Here is an 18,880-nt window from a genome sequence, read left to right on the forward strand (position 1 = left end):
TCTTCGTCCACTATCACTCCGACTCTCTGGAAAATCCACTCTATCTCTTTGCTGATGACTCCACTCTCTGGCACTCCATATGTCATTCCTCAGATCGGCAGTCTGCAGCCTCCTCACTCTCTGCAGACCTGGACAAAATCACAGACTGGGCAAACAAGTGGAACATGTCTTTCAATCCTGACAAATCTCACACTCTTACTCTGTCTCTCCGAAAAGACCGACTGGACAACCCTCCCATCTACTTTCACAACAATCCTCTCGAAGAAGTTCTGTCACTCAAGCTTTTGGGTCTCACTATCTGCCATGATCTTTCCTGGGAAATCCATATTTCCAAGCTGGCCTCCAAAGTCAGTCGCTGTCCGGGCATCGTCCGTCGTGCGAAGTCCTTCCTTGGCAACACCAAGCTCCTCACCACATACAAAGCTTTCATCTGCAGCTCGATGGAGTACTGCTCTCCCGTCTGGGCCGGTGCTCCTGCCTCACACCTAGCTCGGCTTCACGCTGTAGAAACCAAAGCTTTCAGAATCATTGGAATTTCCCGCGATGAAGCCGATTCTGAGGGCCTGTCACTTTCTCACCGCAGGCAGGTTTCATCGCAGGAGATTCCAATGATTCTGAAAGCTTTGGCTCCAACAGCGTGAAGCCGAGCTAGGTGTGAGGCAGGAGCACCGGACCAGAGGGAGGAACAGTAGGAACCAGAGGAGCCAGAACCAGAATCAGAGGTAGAGAGAATCAGATGTAGATTCAGAGGCAAAGGCAGACATTTAATCAGAGGCAGACATTCGCTTGAATGCAGCTCTTTCTGTCTTCTATCGACTCCTCTCCGGCCTAGCTCCCCCAGCTCTGTCTGTGCTTTTTCCCACAAGATCTGCCAGCAACCCTCTTCTGGTGAAATTGCCAAAATCAAGACTCTCCATTCACCTTCACTCTTTCATTCCTTTTTTTTTCTTTTCCAACTCTCGAACAAACTCTCACACTCTCTTCAATCCCTCTCCTCCCTCCAGGTCTTCAAAACAGCTGTTCACCACCATCTCTTATCTTCCCCCATCCAAAACCTTGTTTTTTCTACCCCCGTTAATACACCCCAAATCCACCTTCTTCAAATTACGTTTTCTTTCTTGAAAGTCCTTGTAGTGTCCATCTTGTTTATCCCGTGTATCCAGCCCCAGTCCTCTCCTCTCCACAGATCTTCCGATGTCCATTCTCTACTGTTCTTGTGTTTGTGTGCTTCCCTCTCTCTCCCCCTCTTCTCTCCCACTCCCTTTATTATATCTTCTATGTGTGAGCTCTTACACAAGCCTCGACTTAGTATACAAAAAAAAAGAAAAGGTCTCGTTGTAAATGTGTGACGGTCAAAGGTCTGAAAAGTTGTAACGGTTACATGGTCCGAGGTTGAAAGGTGGAAATGTGTATAAAATGGTCTTAAAAGGTCGAAGGGATCTAAAGGGTGTAACTTAAGGTCCAAAGGGTCAGAATTTCTAAAAGTCTAAAGAATCATAAAATGCCTAAAAAGGATCTAAATGTCAAAGAGGTCTCCAGAGTATTAAAAACATCATGCCTCCGGCGACTTTGTCGGCGGAGGCATAAAAAGTTCCTTTGATCATGGATTTTAAATGGCATTCAAAAAATAAAATACACCTACCTGTATTGGAAACACTCAGGTAAGCATTGGGAGTGTGTTGCCACCGTAAGGCAGAAAGCGAGTGGTTGAAGATAGACCGGAAGGTACAACCTGGCTCATTCTCTGTAAATGTTGTGCTCCGCCCAAATACCGAAGCGAAAGTGCGCGCACCAGGACAGGGTGGTGAGAATGACGTAGTATCACCAATACACTTCCAAGAACCTTAAGATAAAGGAAGGTCAGGAACAAGTTATCAAATTCACAAAAGGAAAGGTTACAAACAAATGTATACAAACAAATGCATACAAACAAATGTATATAAACAAATGTATACAAACAAATGTATATAAACAAATGTATACAAACAAATGTATACAAACAAATGTATACAAACAAATGTATACAAACAAATGTATACAAACAAATGCATACAAACAAATGTTGCAAACAAATGTATACAAACAAATGCATACAAACAAATGTATACAAACAAATGTATACAAACAAATGTATACAAACAAATGTATACAAACAAATGTATACAAACAAATGCATACAAACAAATGTTGCAAACAAATGTATACAAACAAATGTATACAAACAAATGTATACAAACAAATGTATACAAACAAATGTTGCAAACAAATGTATAAAAACAAATGTATACAAACAAATGTATACAAACAAATGTATACAAACAAATGTATACAAACAAATGTTGCAAACAAATGTATACAAACAAATGTTACAAACAAATGTTGCAAACAAATGTATACAAACAAATGTATACAAACAAATGTACACAAACAAATGTATACAAACAAATGTATACAAACAAATGTATACAAACAAATGTTACAAACAAATGTTGCAAACAAAAGTATACAAACAAATGTTACAAACAAATGTTGCAAACAAATGTATAAAAACAAATGTATACAAACAAATGTATACAAACAAATGTATACAAACAAATGTATACAAACAAATGTTGCAAACAAATGTATACAAACAAATGTTACAAACAAATGTTGCAAACAAATGTATACAAACAAATGTATACAAACAAATGTACACAAACAAATGTATACAAACAAATGTATACAAACAAATGTATACAAACAAATGTATACAAACAAATGTTACAAACAAATGTTGCAAACAAATGTATAAAAACAAATGTATACAAACAAATGTATACAAACAAATGTATACAAACAAATGCATACAAACAAATGTTGCAAACAAATGTATACAAACAAATGTATACAAACAAATGTATACAAACAAATGTTACAAACAAATGTTGCAAACAAATGTATAAAAACAAATGTATACAAACAAATGTATACAAACAAATGTATACAAACAAATGTATACAAACAAATGTTGCAAACAAATGTATACAAACAAATGTTACAAACAAATGTTGCAAACAAATGTATACAAACAAATGTATACAAACAAATGTACACAAACAAATGTACACAAACAAATGTATACAAACAAATGTATACAAACAAATGTATACAAACAAATGTATACAAACAAATGTATACAAACAAATGTTACAAACAAATGTTGCAAACAAAAGTATACAAACAAATGTTACAAACAAATGTATGCATACAAATGTATGCAAACAAATGCATACAAACAAATGTTACAAACAAATGTATACAGACAAATGCTTCAAACAAATGTATACAAACAAATGCTACAAACAAATGTTACAAACAAATGTATACAAACAAATGCTACAAACAAATGTTACAAACAAATGTATACAAACAAATGCTACAAACAAATGTTACAAGCAAATGTATACAAACAAATGCTACAAACAAATGTTACAAACAAATGTATACAAACAAATGCATACAAACAAATGTATACAAACAAATGTATACAAACAAATGTTACAAACAAATGTATGCATACAAATGTATGCAAACAAATGCATACAAACAAATGTTACAAACAAATGTATACAGACAAATGTTTCAAACAAATGTATACAAACAAATGCTGCAAACAATGTTATAAACAAATGTATACAAACAAATGCTACAAACAAATGTTACAAACAAATGTATACAAACAAATGCATACAAACAAATGTATACAAACAAATGTTACAAACAAATGTTACAAACAAATGTATACAAACAAATGTTACAAACAAATGTTACAAACAAATGTATGCAAACAAATGTATGCAAAGAAATGTTACAAACAAATGTATACAAACAAATGTATACAAACAAATGTTACAAACAAATATATACAAACAAATGCATACAAACAAATGTTACAAACAAATGTTACAAACAAATGTTACAAACAAATGTATACAAACAAATGTTACAAACAAATGTTACAAACAAATGTTACAAACAAATGTATGCAAACAAATGTATGCAAACAAATGTATGCAAACAAATGTTACAAACAAATGTATAGAAACAAATGTATACAAACAAATGTATGCAAACACTTTTCATAAAGAAATAAATTATGAAACATATTGTTGTGGAAATGAATCTAAGGACTAATAATTCAAAGATTGGAAGAGTTATTTCCCTTAATTCTTTTTTTTTTTTTTTTTATACCGAAGTTGAAGCTTGTATAAGAGCTAACACATATATAAAAAAGGGAGCGGGAGACAAGAGGGGGCGAGAGAGGGAAGTACAACAACAGTAGAGAACAGACAGATCAGGAGATCTGTGCAAGGGAGAGGGCTGTGGTTGGATACACAGGATAAACAAGATGGACACTGCAGGGGATATCAGGGAAGAAAACTGAATTTGAAGGAGGTCGTTTTGGGATGCATTAATGGGGGTAGATCCAATGGTGTCTCCCATTAAGGTTTCGTTTTCCCCTACACTCTGGTATGCTAAAGATCTGCTCACCTTCACTCCTTCATTTCTCCTGCCACTGGAACAAACTCCCTCACTCTCTTCAATCCCACTCCTCCCTCAAGGTCTTTAAAAGAGCTGTTCACCACCATCTCTCGTCTTCCCCCGTCCAAAACCTTGATCTTTTCTACCCCCGTTAATTTCACCCCAGATCCACTTTTTTGAAATTCCGACTTCTTTCCTTGAAGTCCTTGCAGTGTCCATGTGTTTTATATTTCTCCCACCCCCCCCCCCCCACACCCCCTTTCCCATGCCTCCTCCCCTCAAGCCCTCTCCCTCCCACAGATCTTCCCCTACACTCAGGTATGCTAAAGATACAATGGTGTTTTGTCAAAGTAAATAAAGTGCGGTTGCGTTTAAATCCAACATTCACTTGTTCATCCCTGAGGGACCATGCATCAAATTTCAACAATATACTGTACTGCATCAAATTTCAACAACATACTGTACTGCATCAAATTTCAACAATATACTGTACTGCATCAAATTTCAACAATATACTGTACTGCATCAAATTTCAACAAAATACTGTACTGCATCAAATTTCAACAATATACTGTACTGCATCAAATTTCAACAATATACTGTACTGCATCAAATTTCAACAATATACTGTACTGCATCAAATTTCAACAATATACTGTACTGCATCAAATTTCAACAATATACTGTACTGCATCAAATTTCAACAAAACACTGTACTGCATCAAATTTCAACAATATACTGTACTGCATCAAATTTCAACAATATACTGTACTGCATCAAATTTCAACAATATACTGTACTGCATCAAATTTCAACAATATACTGTACTGCATCAAATTTCAACAATATACTGTACTGCATCAAATTTCAACAATATACTGTACTGCATCAAATTTCAACAATATACTGTACTGCATCAAATTTCAACAATATACTGTACTGCATCAAATTTCAACAATATACTGTACTGCATCAAATTTCAACAATATACTGTACTGCATCAAATTTCAACAATATACTGTACTGCATCAAATTTCAACAATATACTGTACTGCATCAAATTTCAACAATATACTGTACTGCATCAAATTTCAACAACATACTGTACTGCATCAAATTTCAACAATATACTGTACTGCATCAAATTTCAACAATATACTGTACTGCATCAAATTTCAACAATATACTGTACTGCATCAAATTTCAACAATATACTGTACTGCATCAAATTTCAACAACATACTGTACTGCATCAAATTTCAACAATATACTGTACTGCATCAAATTTCAACAATATACTGTACTGCATCAAATTTCAACAATATACTGTACTGCATCAAATTTCAACAATATACTGTACTGCATCAAATTTCAACAATATACTGTACTGCATCAAATTTCAACAATATACTGTACTGCATCAAATTTCAACAATATACTGTACTGCATCAAATTTCAACAATATACTGTACTGCATCAAATTTCAACAATATACTGTACTGCATCAAATTTCAACAATATACTGTACTGCATCAAATTTCAACAATATACTGTACTGCATCAAATTTCAACAATATACTGTACTGCATCAAATTTCAACAATATACTGTACTGCATCAAATTTCAACAATATACTGTACTGCATCAAATTTCAACAATATACTGTACTGCATCAAATTTCAACAATATACTGTACTGCATCAAATTTCAACAATATACTGTACTGCATCAAATTTCAACAATATACTGTACTGCATCAAATTTCAACAATATACTGTACTGCATCAAATTTCAACAATATACTGTACTGCATCAAATTTCTCCTTGCGGTTAATTTTAATATCTGCCTGTCCTCACATTATCTGAATAATAAAAAGGGAGGATGTTAAAACAACTCATAAATCAATGAGTATAGTCATATAATCACCACCATTATCGCACAATGAAGTCTTCCTGTGAATACACAAGGGGAAATGAGGTCGAGAACGCAAGATGGCAGACTTATTAAATAATTATTTTTTCTTTATTGATGCAGACACAGGTAGAGACTATATCACAGAGGTGAGGAAGAGCTATCAGATGGGACAGAAGGAAGTTGGAAGACAGCTCGACAAGCTTAAAAGATAAAGCCTCAGGGCCTTACTGGAGCTTGCAGAATATAACAAACTGGTCTGGAAAGATTATTCTAGTGTTCAAGATTCTAGAATAAACAAGATTCCAAACTTTATTCCAGTTTATTCTAGAATAAACTAAACTTTCTCGAATAAACTAGAAAGATTATTCTAGTTTATTCAAACTGGTATTCTCTGGTGGATGGCGCTGCCTGTGTGTGCAGGATTTGTGCGACAGCTCTTCCATGATGCTTAGACCGTGAAAAAAGGACCCTCTGGTTTTAAAATAAAAGAAAGACGCTTAATTGCAAATTTCTGATACTAGTGGGGTCACCCGTGGGAATCCCACGGGCATGGAGGTGTATCGTTGGGATCGGTGCAGCCGTTTTTGCGGTACCCGGGACAATAACGTTAGGCCAGAGTCCAAACCTGAAAATGCTGGAGACAAAAGTTGAAATTGGAAAACAATCCAGCCTATTTTACTCCAGGAGGTCCCAGGATTACCCACCCAAAATTTCGTTGCGATCGGTTCAGCCGTTTTTGCGGTACCTGGGAATGGATGGACGGACAGACAGACAGATGGGCGGACGGACGGACATTTGGTAAATTATAGTAAGATGCTGCGGATTTTCTTGTGTTCGTCCAATGCAAGTTTTTTCTTTCCCTACAACAAATTAAATCAAACTTTTTCTTGGAGTCTCTGCCAAATATTGTACATGTTATATGAGAATCTTATTATAATGGAGCAAACGTGGACGACTGGACGTCACCGAAACTTAAAAAAAAAAAAAAAAAGGTGGTGTAAGGAGTGCCACCTTTAGTAGTAGCTGGTATTACACATCAACTTCATTTATCTTATGACGTGGAGTACGATATGTTGCAATCAACAAAATTTCTTTCAAAAATGCTAAGTTGCATTGTGCCAAGATTGCGCTGTAGCACATTGCCCACCAAATGTGGGCCGAGAAGGGTAGTCCTACCAGGAGGACCCGGAGGTCAGGGTGCCCGCGAGTGCATGCAATACGGCACTTTTTGAAATGACAGAATCCACCCCCAAATGCTCTGCAAGAATGCACAGAATCCCTTAGAAATGATGGTGTTCGGGCACCCTAAAGTATATTGTGCCACAGAGGATAAAAGTGCCCTGTCCTGTCCAGCAGGAGTGAGCAGCTGAAAACACACACAGGGTATGCATGAAACCCCTCGTTAGCATTCATACTTCATTTTGAAAGTCGTGTATTACGTACGAAAAATTACATGTCAGGTAAGCATCACAAAAGGCTGAAGATAGTCCAACAGCTCGAAATACATTACCTTGCACATAGTGTCCCCAGGTGACCGAGGAAAGATAATAATTGAGTAATGCCTTCTGTTCCATCCCCATGACCGAGTCAGACAGCAATACAGTGCAGTTCACGTCCATATGCAAGACCAATTTCCTTCGAGACACAGTAGATATTGCTGCCAGCTCTGAGGGCACCTTTACACAGCAGACTCTCTGATCCTCGCAGATCTCTTCGTCGTTTCCATGGCTAATGTCTTGGCATATTGGTAACTGGTCCATGATGACCTTGGAGGCAGCACTGCACCTACTGAAATCATTTAAATGAGTGTTCCATTCAACAGGACCTTATGATTATGTTGATATTTTATGGTTTGGACACATAAACACCGACATGCTGAACATTCAAATATCTCAGGTGACAAGGTAAGCAATGGTACAATGCTTGGAACTCTTACCAAGTCAACACAATCGTATTGCTCGGAACTTATACCGAGTCAACACAATCCTAATGCTGGGAACTCATACCGAATCAACACAATCCTAATGCTCGGAATTTATACCGAGTCAACACAATCCTAATGCTCGGAACTTATACCGAGTCACCACAATCCTAATGCTCAGAACTCATAGCGAGTCAACACAATCCTAATGCTCGGAACTTATGCCGAGTCAACACAATCCTAATGCTCGGAACTCATACCGAGTCAACACAATCCTAATGCTCGGAACTTATGCTGAGTCAACACAACCCTAATGCTCAGAACCTATAGCGAGTCAACACAATCCTAATGCTCGGAACTTATGCCGAGTCAACACAATCCTAATGCTCAGAACTTATACCGAGTCAACACAATCCTAATGCTCAGAACTCATAGCGAGTCAACACAATCCTAATGCTCGGAACTCATACCGAGTCAACACAATCCTAATGCTCGGAACTCATACAGAGTCAACACAATCCTAATGCTCGGAACTTATACCGAGTCAACACAATCCTAATGCTCGGAATTTAAACCGAGCCAACCCAATCCTAATGCTCGGAACCTATACCGAGTCAACACAATCCTAATGCTTGGAACTCATACTGAGTCAACACAATCCTAATGCTCAGAACCTATACCGAGTCAACACAATCCTAATGCTCAGAACTTATACCGAGTCAACACAATCCTAATGCTTGGAGCTCATGGCGAGTCAACACAATCCTAATGCTTGGAATTAATACCGAGTCAACACAATCCTAATGCTCAGAACTCGTACCGAGTCAACACAACCCTAATGCTCGGAACTCATACAGAGTCAACACAATCCTAATGCTCGGAACTCATACCGAGTCAACACAATCCTAATGCTCTGAACTTATGCCAAGTCAACACAACCCTAATGCTCGGAACTCATACAGAGTCAACACAATCCTAATGCTCGGAACTTATACCGAGTCAACACAATCCTAATGCTCGGAACTTATGCCGAGTCAACACAATCCTAATGCTCGGAACTCATACCGAGTCAACACAATCCTAATGCTCGGAACTTATGCCGAGTCAACACAATCCTAATGCTCGGAACTCATACCGAGTCAACACAATCCTAATGCTCGGACCTTATGCTGAGTCAACACAATCCTAATGCTCAGAACTCATTGCGAGTCAACACAATCCTAATGCTCGGAACTTATGCCGAGTCAACACAATCCTAATGCTCGGAACTTATACCGAGTCAACACAATCCTAATGCTCAGAACTCATCGCGAGTCAACACAATCCTAATGCTCGGAACTTATGCCGAGTCAACACAATCCTAATACTCGGAACTCATACCGAGTCAACACAATCCTAATGCTCGGAACTCATAGCGAGTCAACACAATCCTAATGCTCGGAACTCATACCGAGTCAACACAATCCTAATGCTCGGAACTCATACAGAGTCAACACAATCCTAATGCTCGGAACTTATGCAGAGTCAACACAATCCTAATGCTCGGAATTTATACCGAGCCAACCCAATCCTAATGCGCGGAACTCATGCCGAATCAACACAATCCTAATACTTAGAACTTATACCGAGTCAACACAATCCTAATGCTTGGAACTCATACCGAATCAACACAATCCTCATGCTCGGAACTTACACCAAGTCAACACAATCCTAATGCTTGGAACTCATACCAAGTCAACACAATCCTAATGCGCGGAACTCATGCCGAATCAACACAATCCTAATGCTCGGAACTCATGCCGAATCAACACAATCCTAATGCTCGGAACTCATACCGAGTCAACACAATCCTAATGCTTGAAACTTACACCGAGTCAACACAATCCCAATGCTCGGAACTTATGCCGAGTCAAAACAATCCTAATACTTGGAACTCGTAGCGAGTCAACACAATCCTAATGCTCGGAACTTATTCTGAGTCAAAACAATCCTAATACTTGGAACTCATACCGAGTCAACACAATCCTAATGCTTGAAACTTATACCGAGTCAACACAATCCTAATGCTCGGAACTCATACCAAGTCAACACAATCCTAATGCTTGGAACTCATACCGAGTCAACACAATCCTAATGCTTGGAACTTATACCGAGTCAACACAATCCTCATGCTTGGAACTCATACAGTGTCAACACAATTCTAATGCTTGGAACTCATACCGAGTCAACACAATCCTAATGCTTGGAACTTATACCGAGTCAACACAATCCTAATGCTTGGAACTCATACAGTGTCAACACAATCCTAATGCTTGGAACTTATACCGAGTCAACACAATCCTAATGCTCGGAACTCATACCAAGTCAACACAATCCTAATGCTTGGAACTCATACCGAGTCAACACAATCCTAATGCTTGGAACTTATACCGAGTCAACACAATCCTCATGCTTGGAACTCATACAGTGTCAACACAATCCTAATGCTTGGAACTCATACCGAGTCAACACAATCCTAATGCTTGGAACTTATACCGAGTCAACACAATCCTAATGCTTGGAACTCATACAGTGTCAACACAATCCTAATGCTTGGAACTTATACCGAGTCAACACAATCCTAATGCTTGGAACTTATACCGAGTCAACACAATCCTAATGCTTGGAACTCACACAGTGTCAACACAATCCTTATGCTTGGAACTCATACAGAGTCAACACAATCCTAATGCTCAGAACTTATACCAAGTCAACACAATCCTAATGCTTGGAACTCATACCGAGTCAACACAATCCTAATGCTCAGAACCTATACCGAGTCAACACAATCCTAATGCTCGGAACTCATACCGAGTCAACACAATCCTAATGCTCGGAACTTATGCCGAGTCAACACAACCCTAATGCTCGGAACTCATACAGAGTCAACACAATCCTAATGCTCGGAACTTATACCGAGTCAACACAATCCTAATGCTCGGAACCTATGCCGAGTCAACACAATCCTAATGCTCGGAACTCATACCGAGTCAACACAATCCTAATGCTCGGAACTTATGCTGAGTCAACACAATCCTAATGCTCGGAACTCATACCGAGTCAACACAATCCTAATGCTCGGACCTTATGCTGAGTCAACACAATCCTAATGCTCAGAACTCATTGCGAGTCAACACAATCCTAATGCTCGGAACTTATGCCGAGTCAACACAATCCTAATGCTCGGAACTTATACCGAGTCAACACAATCCTAATGCTCAGAACTCATCGCGAGTCAACACAATCCTAATGCTCGGAACTTATGCCGAGTCAACACAATCCTAATACTCGGAACTCATACCGAGTCAACACAATCCTCATGCTCGGAACTCATAGCGAGTCAACACAATCCTAATGCTCGGAACTCATACCGAGTCAACACAATCCTAATGCTCGGAACTCATACAGAGTCAACACAATCCTAATGCTCGGAACTTATGCAGAGTCAACACAATCCTAATGCTCGGAATTTATACCGAGCCAACCCAATCCTAATGCTCGGAACCTACACCGAGTCAATACAATCATAATGCTTGGAACTCACAGCGAGTCAACACAATCCTAATGCTCGGAACTTATGCCGAGTCAACACAATCCTAATGCTTGGAACTCATACCGAATCAACACAATCCTAATGCTAGGAACTCATACCGAGTCAACACAATCCTAATGCTTGGAACCTACACCGAGTCAACACAATCCCAATGCTCAGAACTTATACCGAGTCAACACAATCCTAATGCTCAGAACTTATCCCAAGTCAACACAATCCTAATGCTTGGAACTCATACCAAGTCAACACAATCCTAATGCGCGGAACTCATACCAAGTCAACACAATCCTAATGCGCGGAACTCATGCCGAATCAACACAATCCTAATACTCAGAACTTATACCGAGTCAACACAATCCTAATACTTGGAACTCGTAGCGAGTCAACACAATCCTCATGCTTGGAACTCATACCGAATCAACACAATCCTCATGCTCGGAACTTACACCAAGTCAACACAATCCTAATGCTTGGAACTCATACCAAGTCAACACAATCCTAATGCGCGGAACTCATGCCGAATCAACACAATCCTAATGCTCGGAACTCATGCCGAATCAACACAATCCTAATGCTCGGAACTCATGCCGAATCAACACAATCCTCATGCTCGGAACTCATACCGAGTCAACACAATCCCAATGCTCGGAACTTATGCCGAGTCAAAACAATCCTAATACTTGGAACTCGTAGCGAGTCAACACAATCCTAATGCTCGGAACTTATACTGAGTCAAAACAATCCTAATACTTGGAACTCATACCGAGTCAACACAATCCTAATGCTTGAAACTTATACCGAGTCAACACAATCCTAATGCTCGGAACTCATACCAAGTCAACACAATCCTAATGCTTGGAACTCATACCGAGTCAACACAATCCTAATGCTTGGAACTTATACCGAGTCAACACAATCCTCATGCTTGGAACTCATACAGTGTCAACACAATCCTAATGCTTGGAACTCATACCGAGTCAACACAATCCTAATGCTTGGAACTTATACCGAGTCAACACAATCCTAATGCTTGGAACTCATACAGTGTCAACACAATCCTAATGCTTGGAACTCATTCCGAGTCAACACAATCCTAATGCTTGGAACTTATACCGAGTCAACACAATCCTAATGCTTGGAACTTATACCGAGTCAACACAATCCTCATGCTTGGAACTCATACAGTGTCAACACAATCCTAATGCTTGGAACTCACACAGTGTCAACACAATCCTTATGCTTGGAACTCATACAGAGTCAACACAATCCTACTTGGAACTTATACCGAGTCAACACAATCCTAATGCTTGGAACTCATACCGAGTCAACACAATCCTAATGCTTGGAACTCATAGCGAGTCAAACCAATCCGAATGCTTGGAACTCGTAGCGAGTCAACACAATCCTTATGCTTGGAACTTATACCGAGTCAACACAATCCTAATGCTTGGAACTCACACAGTGTCAACACAATCCTTATGCTTGGAACTCATACAGAGTCAACACAATCCTACTTGGAACTTATACCGAGTCAACACAATCCTAATGCTTGGAACTCATACCGAGTCAACACAATCCTAATGCTTGGAACTCATAGCGAGTCAAACCAATCCGAATGCTTGGAACTCGTAGCGAGTCAACACAATCCTTATGCTCGGAACTTACACCAAGTCAACACAATCCTAATGCTTGGAACTCATACCTAGTCAACACAATCCTAATGCTTGAAACTTATACCGAGTCAACACAATCCTAATGCTCGGCTCTCATAGCGAGTCAATTATAAGTCAATTAGTTTAATTAACGAGTCAATTCGTCAATCCTTTAAATTTTTCCTTTTTTTGTATACGAGATCGAGGCTCATGTAAGAGCTAACATTAATCACAAAAAACATAAACGGACACATACAACATATAATAAAGGGAACGGTAGACAAGATGGGGAAAGAGAGGGAAGCACACAAGCACAACAACAGTAGAGAATAGGGACATCGGGAGATCTGTGGAAGGGAGAGGGCTTGGGGGGAGGTACAAGGGATAAATAAAATGGACATGACGAGGACTTTCAGGAAAGGAAACCGGGAATTTGAAGGAGGTGGATTTGGGGTGTATTAATGGGGGTAGAAAAGATCAAGGTTTTGGATGTGGGAAGATAAGAGATGGTTGTGAACAGCTGTTTTAAAGAGGAGTGGGATTGAAGAGAGGGAGGGAGTTTGTTCCAGAGGCAGTATAAAAGAGGAATGAAGGACAGAAGGTGAGTAGAGAGTCTTGATTTTGGCAGTTTCACCAGAAGAGGGTTGCTGGCAGATCTTGTGCGACCTGTACGAACATTTGGGGGACAGAGCACAGATAGAGCTGGGGGAGCAAGGCCGGAGAGGAGTCGGTAGAAAACAGAAAGACCACCAACCTGCCTGCAGTGAGCGCGTGAAAGGCCCTCACAATCAGCTTCATCGCGGGAGATTCCAATGGTTCTGAAAAGTTTGGTTTATATAGCGTGAAGCCGAGCTAGGTGTGAGGCAGGAGCTCCAGCCCAGAGGGGAGATCAGTATTCCATTGAGGCGGATGAAAGCCTTGTATGTGGTGAGGAGCTCAGGTGTGCCAAGGAAGGACTTCGCATGACGGAGGATGCCCATTGCCCAGTCGGTCAGTGGCTTTGGAGGCCAGCTTGGAAATGTGGTTTTCCCAAGAAAGATCATGGGAGATATATATATATATAATAACCACCTTCAGAGGCCATTTTTCCCCGCAAAGCGGGGGTTGGCCTTTTTTGGGAACCGTGGTTGTTGTTGTTTTTCGGTCCCCTTTTTGAAGCAATGTTTTACGGCCGGATGCCCTTCCCGACGCCAACCCTTTTTGCCGCCTTTAACGACAAACAGGGAATTACCAGTGAGCTGGTACTCAATTAGCCGACCTCGGAAGGATGACAGGCTGAGTCAACCCCCCTGGCGTTAATTCAGCGATCGACCGGGATTCGAACCCAGGATCCTAGGATCCTAAGCCGGCACCCTAGCCGCTAGCCCAACACCAGGAGATAGTGAGACCCAAAAGTTTGAGTGTCAGACCTTTTTGGAGAGGGTTGTTGAGAAAGTAGATGGGAGGGTTGTCCAGTCGGTCTTTTCGTCGAGACATCGTAAGAGTGTGAGATTTGTCAGGATTGAAAGACATGTTCCACTTGTTTGCCCAGTCTGTGATTTTGTCCAGGTCTGCAGAGAGTGAGGAGGCTGCAGACTGCCGATCTGAGGGATAAGGAATGGAGCGGCAGAGAGTGGAGTCATCAGCAAAGAGATAGAGAGGATTTTCAAGAGAGTGAGAGAGATCATTGATGAAGACCAGAAAAAGCACAGGGCCCAGAACACTACCTTGGGGAACTCCAGCCTGAACAGGAAGAGGAGATGAGAGAAACCCATTCAGGGCCACACGTTGACTACGACTAGAGAGGAAGTCCGCCAGCCATGCGTGGAGATTTCCATGGATACCATAGGAGGAGAGATGCTTTTGCAACAAAGAGAATCAAGGATCTATATAAAACCGATTCGTTATCCGAGACTCACCCAACACTCAACCAAACAACAGTCTAAAACGATGAACATCGATACCATGTACAACACGAGCACTCATCAGTTTCAGAGAGAAATGGAATGATTGATATATTATAATTAGTAGATACACGGGGATACACAAGGGACTTGGAACTGGTCGGATGGGTGACCACGACGAAAGGGCTAGATTTTGATGAAGATCCGAATCTGGATATGAGGCGTTTTACATTTTTTAAAAGTGATTCTTTACCAATTGAGAGATGGGCCAAAAACAACATACAACATTATATTTCAAAAAGTTGTGGAGAGATTCTGAACGAAACTTGTTGGACAGGTTGGGTACGTCAGGAGAACAAGTCGATTCAATTTTCGTTCAGGTCCGAATCCAGATGTATCCCAGGTGGGATACAAAATGTTACCTGTTCAGCCTGGCGGAGGTGTGCGCTCCACCGAGTACCGGTCTGGTTCACTTTGTATGCAACCTTGAGGCTCGTGGAGGAGCAGAATAGAAAGGATCAGGAAGTAAAATAACAAAAGTAACAGTGGAATAAGATGGTCGACAGACAAAATAGAGGGAGACCTGGGCAGAGAGGGAAGGAGGAGGGAGGAGGTGAATGAGATGGATTTAGCTGCGTAATATCGGGAAGAGAAAACTGGAAACTTGGAAATAGGTGGGCTTAGGGAGGATTAATGGAGGTAGAAAAGATCATCAACAAATCGTTATATCGAGGAAGACCTGCAGTCACTCGGAGAGTTCAAACTTCCGACTCAGGATGAGCATGACACAGAAGTTATGTATCAGACTCGTCCTGCTTGGGTCACGCACACAGGTCTGTGAATCACCATCGATGGAAAACCACTGAAGACTATTAATGCCTTTACATATCTTGGTGACATTCTTTCAAATGACGCTCAACTTGATAAAGAAATAGCAAATCGGATTTTTAGGTTATTCCTTTCATCATGTACACTGTGGGTGAAGGAGCCCTGCCTGCACTACCACGGTCGCAACTCCACTTCCTTACTCTCAGGCTATGGTCCCTAGTCCTGTCGCCATCTGAGGATACAAGGACCATCAAAGGACAACGAGGGCCACTGCGTCGGCGCCAAAGAGTCGCTGGATGAGGTGAGATCCACCATCAACGCCTGCTGGCAAAACCTGTGGCCACAGGCAGTGAAAAGCGTCACAGGCTTTCCCGACAACAAGGACAAGAGGCATGGCATTGCCGGGTTGGCACAGCAGGTGTGAGAAGAAGGCTTTGACAACATCGAGCCTGAGGAGTTAGAGGATGTTATCGCCGGGCAGGCCGAGGGGCAGGCCGACGAGCAGGCAGAGCAGCAAGCCGAGGAACAAGCCGAGGAGCAAGCCGAGGGGCAGGCCGACGAGCAGGCAGAGGAGCAAGCCGAGGAGCATGCCGAGGAGCAAGCAGAGGAGCATGCCGAGGAGCATGCCGAGGAGCAAGCCGAGGAGCAGGCCGACGAGCAAGCAGAGGAGCAAGCCGAGGGGCAGGCCGACGAGCAAGCAGAGGAGCAAGCAGAGGAGCATGCCGACGAGCATGCCGAGGAGCATGCCGAGGAGCAAGCCAACGAGCAAGCAGAGGAGCAAGCAGAGGAGCAAGCCGAGGGGCAGGCCGACGAGCAAGCAGAGGAGCAAGCAGAGGAGCAAGCAGAAGAGCAAGCAGAGGAGCAAGCAGAGGAGCAAGCCAACGAGCAAGCAGAGGAGCAAGCCGAGGGGTAGGCCGACGAGCAAGCAGAAGAGCAAGCAGAGGAGCAAGCCGAGGAGAAAGTCGAGGGGCAGGCCGACGAGCAAGCAGAAGAGCAAGCAGAAGAGCAAGCAGAGGAGCAAGCCGACGAGCAGGCAGAGGAGCAAGCCGACGAGCAGGCAGAGGAGCAAGCCAACGAGCAAGCAGAGGAGCAAGCCGAGGGGCAAGCCGACGAGCAAGCAGAAGAGCAAGCAGAGGAGCAAGCCGAGGAGCAAGTCGAGGGGCAGGCCGACGAGCAAGCAGAGGAGCAAGCAGAGGAGCAAGCCAACGAGGAGCAGACCGAGGAGCAAGCCAACGAGCAGAACGAGGAGCAGACCGAGGAGCAGACCGAGGAGCAGGCCGAGGAGCAGGCCGAGGAGCAAGCCACGGAGCAGAACGAGGAGCAAGCCAACGAGCAGAACGAGGAGCAGACCGAGGAGCAGACCGAGGAGGAGTTTGACACCATTATCAAGGACGCCTTGATAAACTTCAGCAGTTGTTTTGCCTCTACCCTTCATTATCTTAAACATTCCAATCAAATTGCATCCTTTCTAATGTGTCAGGTCTTGTCTCCTCCAACTGCTCCTCATAGCTTCATCTCGTTAGTCCCAGAATCAATCTCGAAGTCACTCGATCCTGTACTCTCTCGATGGCGGTGATGTCCTTCCCCAGAAGCGATGACTGTACCCTTCCTTACATGTGGTGACCAAAACTGAACACCATCCCCCCCCCCGCATCCCTCCCACCCCACCACCCTCTTTCCACTTTTACCCTCCTGAAAGTTTGCTTCTGTACCTATCTTGTCCTCCACGACTCCTCACTCTTATCCAAACCCCTTATTTGTCCAAGTCCTCTATTTTGTCCTTCATCCCTACTGTTGGCATTTCCCCTTCTCCTCCTGCTGTTCCTTTCCTTATGTTGCATCTTAATCCGTCCAGTGTTCTCGATCTTCCACAAGCCTCAACTTTGCATCAAGAGATCTCACTAAATTCTGCAGGACAAGTGAACAAACTTCCTTTGATTCATCATTTACCCCCTACTAATAAAACACAACACCTGCTTGCTTTACCTGTATTGCTACCGGGCAATCCACTGTCTGATTACCTCCCATACTCACCCCCAGATCCTTCTCCCATACAACACGCTCCAAGATTACCCCTTGTATCATGTAATCTCTATTTTCATTATTTCCCCCCCCCCCCCCCCCCCCCCCCGCGCCGCGCCCTCCTCCTCCTCCTCCTCCTCCTCGTCCTCCTCGTCCTCCTCATGCCAATCATTGGAAAAAATCCGTTATTACAATATCCGTCAACCTGATGAATGCCCTGTCGGAGATTTGTGATTTGTTCGTTTGGAAAATGGATTGCGAAACCCACTGTGCCCATCATTCATGTTCATAAAGAATAATAATATCATCACTCCTCGTACTCATCACCATGGGCCCATCATTCATGTTCATAAAGAATAATAATATCATCACTCCTCGTACTCATCACCATGGGCCCATCATTCATGTTCATAAAGAATAATAATAACATCACTCCTCGTACTCATCACCATGGGCCCATCATTCATGTTCATAAAGAATAATAATATCATCACTCCTCGTACTCATCACCATGGGCCCATCATTCATGTTCATAAAGAATA

General features: G+C 41.8%; 1 protein-coding gene across 1 annotated transcript in view; it reads right to left on the reverse strand.

The window, feature by feature from the left end:
- The window catches only part of LOC137438279 (uncharacterized), a 61,297-nt gene that overhangs the window by 28,782 nt on the left and 13,635 nt on the right, over positions 1-18,880 (reverse strand). Inside the window, exons 2-3 of the mRNA XM_078766406.1 lie at positions 7,951-8,228; positions 1,643-1,843 (exon numbers count right to left, since the gene is read on the reverse strand). Coding sequence (XP_078622532.1) covers positions 1,643-1,843; positions 7,951-8,200 — 451 coding nt within the window. The 5' untranslated portion in view covers positions 8,201-8,228. The remainder of the gene's footprint in view (positions 1-1,642; positions 1,844-7,950; positions 8,229-18,880) is intronic.

The sequence above is a fragment of the Myxine glutinosa genome, chromosome 12 (assembly GCF_964187855.1).
Source record: "Myxine glutinosa chromosome 12, kmMyxGlut1.1, whole genome shotgun sequence".
NCBI lineage: Eukaryota > Metazoa > Chordata > Myxini > Myxiniformes > Myxinidae > Myxine > Myxine glutinosa.